Genomic DNA, 5,842 nt, shown 5'->3' on the forward strand with positions numbered 1-5,842 from the left:
CCTAAGCTCCTTCTCTGGAGGAGGAAGGACAAGCAGAGGATGGGATTTGCCTCTGTGCCACAGGGAAGGGGAAGGAGATCCCCCCAGTGCATCCCCAGCAGGACGGGGTTGGCAGCAGGGTTGTCCTGCAGCCGGGGGGTGTGCTGGGCTGGGAGATGGAGCAGGAGAGAGGGGGAAAGGGGCACTGACTTCCTCCTCACCTGCCTGCATGTCCCAGGGCTCCTTCCTCTTCCTCACAGCCCCCTCCTCCATTGACTCAGGGTTTGGGAATGGGAAATCCTGTTCTGGGAACCAAACAAAGGGTGCACACATTGTCTTTTGTACAGGATTTAAGGGAAACCTGGGGGAGAGTCTAAGTCAGAATTACAATTGAATAAGAAAATGAAGATCAAGGCAATGATACAGAAACACTGCCTTAAACTGACAGGATATAACCTGACACCCTGTTGGTCAGGGTGGTGGCAGCAGTCCCATTAAATGGTGGCTGCAGTCCTGTGGGAGTGATGAACGTGATTCTGCCGAAGCAGTGATCCTGTAGAAGGGTCTGGTCTTCCTCTGGAGGTCCAGGGGTGGTTCTGGAGCTCTTGTCCTCCGGGAATCCAGTAGGCAAGATGCTCCTGGTGTTGCAAGGCTCAGCTTATATCCAGGTAGGAATGCTTGGATCCTCCCCCTGGGCGGAGCATCCCACAATGGGATGATGGAATTTTATCAGTCCTGCAGTGACACACAATGGCCCATTCACAGAAGATATCTCCCCTGGAGGGCGTTATCAGGGCTGAGTCATGGATGGGATAAAGAACACTGCCCCACCTGTTTCTAGCAGTTGATGAAGATGGGGATTGAAAACATGCATTGGGTTCCATCTTACATTGCAGCCTGAAACAGTGGGGTAATCCCTGCTCAGGGGGTGAACACCACCCCCTTACCCAAACTGGCTCAGGTGTAAAACCCCCACCCCGGGAAGGCCACACACACAGAGGGGACCATGTCACACTTGCCCTGCCCCACGGGAGGTCTCTGTCCCTGTCACTCCGTGGCTGTCCCCCCTTTTCTCTTTCACAGGCCGGGGCCTTTGCCAAATCTAAGAATAATTTTTTTTCTTTGTCCCTGTAACCTTTGTGACATCTACACAGAGCTTTCCCTTCCTTTTCATAATCTTTTCATAAAACAGGTATCACAATGCCCAGGGGTGTCCCTGTCCCTGTCACCCCAGGCCATTCTCCAGGGGTCTCCATCATTCTCAGCCCAGGGAATGCCTGGGGGGTCTCCCTCCCTCTCTCCCCTGTGCCAGGGGGTGCTCGGGGCAGTCTCTGTCCCTCTCAGCCCAGGGGATGCTCGGGGCTCTCTGTGCCCTCACCCTGGGGCATGCTCGGGGGATCTCCATCCCTCTGGCCTCAGGCAATGCCTGTGCAGGGCTGGGCACCAGGGGCTCTGTGTCCCTCTCACCGCTGAGGCTGCTCGGGGCTGGGGGGGCTCTGCCACCTTCTCACCCCTGGGGAGGCCGGGGGGTCTCTGTCCCTCTCAGCCCTGCTGTGACCCCACCCAAACATCATCGGGGCCACAGGGACAGAGACACCCCCAAAGCCCCAGAAGGGCTGAACCTGGGATTTGGTTTGGGGCTGAGGATTTAGGAGGCGGCAGGAATTGGGGCTGGGCTTGGAGTTGGGTCTGAGATTTGGATTAGAGCTGGGATTGGGGTTAAGGCTAGTGATGGGATTGGCTTTAGGGCTGGGGTTGGGATTGGGTCTGCGGCTAGATGAGTTTGGGACTGGGATGGGATTAAATACAGAACTGTGAGTGTGTCTAAACGTGGAGAGAGATTGAGACCAGGATCAGGCTCAAGTTTGGGACTGAGCTCACCCAGAGCGGGACAGGGGGGATGTCACTGTTGGAAGGTTTGGGGAAAATCCGGTTTTGGGGAAAAACAAGCTGTGAATGCCTTCAGTTCGGGATTCCTCTTGCCCAAGTCCATCTCTGGATGTCACCTGATGTCCAAAAATCAAGAGTGAATAAAAAAATCCACCAGGAGTTTCCCATTTCCAGTCTCATCCCTCTGGGGTTCTGCTGGTCCCCCATCTCAGGGCTGCTGGGGATCCCATGGGTCCTGGGGATCCCCCCTCTCCAGGGTCCCCCTCTCCAGCCTCCCCTCAATCCAGCCACTTGGGGTTCCCCCTTCTTTCCACCGCCCTGTCCTGGTTTAGGGCAAATTTGGTTGAAAACCCCCAAAAGGAGTTTCCTCTAGAATGCAGATTCAGCAGCCCCACCCTCAGCCAGTTCGGGAAAATATTTCCTTGGAGAAAAGTGGAAAAAAAGCGCTTTATTTACCAGGCAAAGCATTCAACAGCACAAAAATTGAACAATATTAAGCAATAAAACCTCCTGCTGCTTCAAAAAAGATGACAAACTCCACAAGTCCCTCCTTGGGCTGTAGCTCAGTGCACTCTGTCTCTTATCAGTCACTTATCAGTCTCTTATCAGTCCCTCCAGCGCTGGAAATGCCTTGGTCCACGCCCAGCCAAGTGGGCCACAGGTGGGAGCTGCCAGTGGTGTTCTGGGTGTTCAGTCCAGAGCAGGTTTTAAACAGCTCCAAAGAAAAAGAACAACCACAGCCCAGGGAACTTCTCTGCCTCAGAGAGCTAAAAACTAACTAAAAGCAAAGGAGAGCTCTGTCCCACCTTCTGTCCATCCAGGAGCCGGAATGTGGAGGAGTGAGTGCAGTGTCTGAAAACAAACTGCAACTTCTTCCTCCTCCCCTTGGCTCTCAGAACCAGCCTTGAAGGTGCAGAACTCATTTCTGGGCTAAAGGGACCGATGGGGCACGAGCATCATGAAGTCACCCCAGGACACGCCCCTGTCAGGGTCAGGGGGTCCCATCCCCGCCTCATCTCCGGGCTGCTGGGGGTGCCCCAGCTCCGGTATTGCCCCTTCCCCTCTCCCCACCCCGGGGGTCCCCCGTTCCACAGCCCCGGCTCTCACGGGGATCCCCAAAACCAATGTCCCGCCCCGTCGGTATCGGGCCATCCCCACGTGGACCCCCCAGGACCCTCCTGAGGGGCGATCGCGGCTCCTCTGGCCCCAAAAAAGCTCCTCTTAGGGAGCCCGGAGATATCCGGGGCTCGAGTCCGGGATCTGCCGACTCTGAACACTCTCCAAAAAAATCCTCCTGGAGACCCCTGGCTGGAGTTATTGGGGAATTTAGCTACTTGAGCTGGGCTTCTTGTGGGACTCTTAGTAGCCTTGTGTTCTTCACCTTTGAGTAAATGAACTTTATCAGTCATGCGGATATCATTTGCTCCCTCTTCCCCTGTGATTTTAAGAAACTTTTCAAGGAAGGAAAAGAAAATATTTTACTTTTCCTGGCCACCAACAGCAGCCATTTTCCTCATAATTTCTCCCATAAGTTCCACAGGAGGAAGGAGGGACTGTTTCCAAGTTTCCAAGAGTTCCTCCAGAGAGAACCACAACTTCCTCAGAGGAGGGAACCATGCTGTTGTTAAAGGCACCTGGGGTCAGGCAACAGTGCCTAAACTCACAATGCCAGAATTATGTAACAGTCTGGTTAAGAAGATTGTTAGAGAGATGCATCTGCCCCAATTAAGGTGCTAACGAGACCAAATCCAAAGCAGGTTCTGTTGAACAGTAAATGTGAGGTAGAGAGAGAGATGGAAAAAAATAGAAAAGGGGGCACAGCCAGGGACTGAGAGGGACAGAGACCTCCCCTGGGGCAGGGCAAGTGTGACATTGTCCCTTGTGTGTGTGGCCTTCCCGGGGTGGGGGTTTTACACCTGAGCCAGTTTGGGTAAGGGGGGTGGTGTTCACCCCCTGAGCAGGGATTACCCCACTGTTTCAGGCTGCAATGTAAGATGGAACCCAATGCATGTTTTCAATCCCCATCTTCATCAACTGCTAGAAACAGGTGGGACAGTGTTCTTGATCTCTTCCATGACTCAGCCCTGATAACGCCCTCCAGGGGAGATATCTGCTGTGAATGGGCCATTGTGTGTCACTGCAGGACTGATAAAATTCCATCATCCCATTGTGGGATGCTCCGCCCAGGGGGAGGATCCAAGCATTCCTACCTGGATATAAGCTGAGCCTTGCAACACCAGGAGCATCTTGCCTACTGGATTCCCAGAGGACAAGAGCTCCAGAACCACCCCTGGACCTTCAGAGGAAGACCAGACCCTTCTACAGGATCACTGCTTGGACAGAATCACGTTCATCACTCCCACAGGACTGCAGCCACCACCCTGAGCAGCAACAGGGTGTCAGGTTATATCCTGACTCTGTCAGTTTTAAGGCAGTGTTTCTGTATCATTGCCTTGATCTTCATTTTCTTATTCAATTGTAATTCTGATTAGGCTGTCCCCCAGGTTTCCCTTAAATCCTGTACAAAAGACAATGTGTGCACCCTTTGTTTGGTTCCCAGAACAGGATTTCCCATTCCCAAACCTTGAGTCAATGGAGGAGGGGGCTGTGAGGAAGAGGAAGGAGCCCTGGGACACGCAGGCAGGTGAGGAGGAAGTCAGTGCCCCTTTCCCTCTCTCTCCGGCTCCATCTCCCAGCCCAGCACAGCCCCCGGCTGCAGGACAACCCTGCTGCCAACCCCGTCCTGCTGGGGATGCACTGGGGGGATCTCCTTCCCCTTCCCTGTGGCACAGAGGCAAATCCCATCCTCTGCTTGTCCTTCCTCCCCCAGGGAAGAAACTGAGGATGGAGACCGGGGAGGAAAAATCCCCACAGCAAAACCTCGTGGAAGAGGCAGTTTTGAGTGGCTCCACACTGCAGAATTCCAACATAGAGGAAAAGCCCCAGAGATTCTACAGCAAGAGGGGCCCAAAACCCAGCCCAGGGGGCTCTGAAGAGGAAAGACCCACCCTGAGCCAGGAAGGTGGGCAGAGCTTCAGCCAGAGCTCAAAGCTGGTGGCCCAGGAGCAGCTTCAGGATGGGGAGAAGCCCCACAAGTGCTTGGAGTGTGGGAAGAGCTTAAGTGGAGCAGCACCCTGATCAGCCACCAGATGATCCACACTGGGGAATGGCCCTACGAGTGTGGGGAGTGTGGGAAGGGCTTCAGCTGCAGCTCTGCCCTCATCATCCACCAATGCATCCACAACGGGGAGAGGCCCTACGAGTGTCCCCAGTGTCAGAAGAGGTTTCGGAGAAGTTCCCATCTCCTCCAGCACCAGCGAATTCACTCAGAGGAGAGGCCCTTCCTCTGCCCTGACTGTGGGAAGGGCTTCAAGCAGAATTCCCACCTCATCAGGCACCAGCGCATCCACACTGGCGAGAGGCCCTATGAGTGTCCCCAGTGTAAGAAGCGGTTTCAGACCAGCTCCCATCTCCTCCAACACCAGCGGATTCACACCCAGGAGAGGCCCTTCCTTTGCCCTGACTGTGGGAAGGGCTTCAAGCACAACTGCAATCTCGTCACCCACCGGCGCATCCACACTGGGGAGAGGCCCTACGAGTGTCCCCAGTGTGGGAAGAGCTTCCCCAGAAGTTCTCATATGAAAAGACACCAACAGAGGCACCAGTAAGGGAAGCCCTGCAAATGCCTCGATTGCAGGAACAGCTTCATGCACCACTCCAGCTTCATCCCCCATGGGAGAACCCACATTGGGAAGAGCCCTGGTGATCCATGTTCCCTGTGATCCATGCTAGGAAGACACCTGCACCTTTTCCTGCCCCTGACAATGACATGATGTGGGATGGAAGAACGTAAGGGTCTGGCCATTGCCCTGTCATTACATTTGCTCCCACCTCAGGGCATTGCCAGGGGCAGGAAAGGGACTCTCTCTCCCTGAGGAGAAGGGTGTCCTTTCCAGACAGGATGAAATACGTG

At 54.5% G+C, this 5,842-nt stretch overlaps 1 protein-coding gene across 1 annotated transcript in view; it reads left to right on the forward strand.

Moving 5' to 3' along the window:
- LOC136569716 (zinc finger protein 345-like) overlaps positions 1-5,537 on the forward strand; it is a 183,217-nt gene extending 177,680 nt beyond the window's left edge. The window contains exon 5 of the mRNA XM_066570075.1: positions 4,984-5,537. Within this exon, the coding sequence (XP_066426172.1) occupies positions 4,984-5,537 (554 nt within the window). The remainder of the gene's footprint in view (positions 1-4,983) is intronic.
- The last annotated feature ends 305 nt before the right edge of the window (positions 5,538-5,842 follow it).

This window comes from Molothrus aeneus, unplaced genomic scaffold (assembly GCF_037042795.1).
Source record: "Molothrus aeneus isolate 106 unplaced genomic scaffold, BPBGC_Maene_1.0 scaffold_19a, whole genome shotgun sequence".
NCBI classification, from domain to species: domain Eukaryota; kingdom Metazoa; phylum Chordata; class Aves; order Passeriformes; family Icteridae; genus Molothrus; species Molothrus aeneus.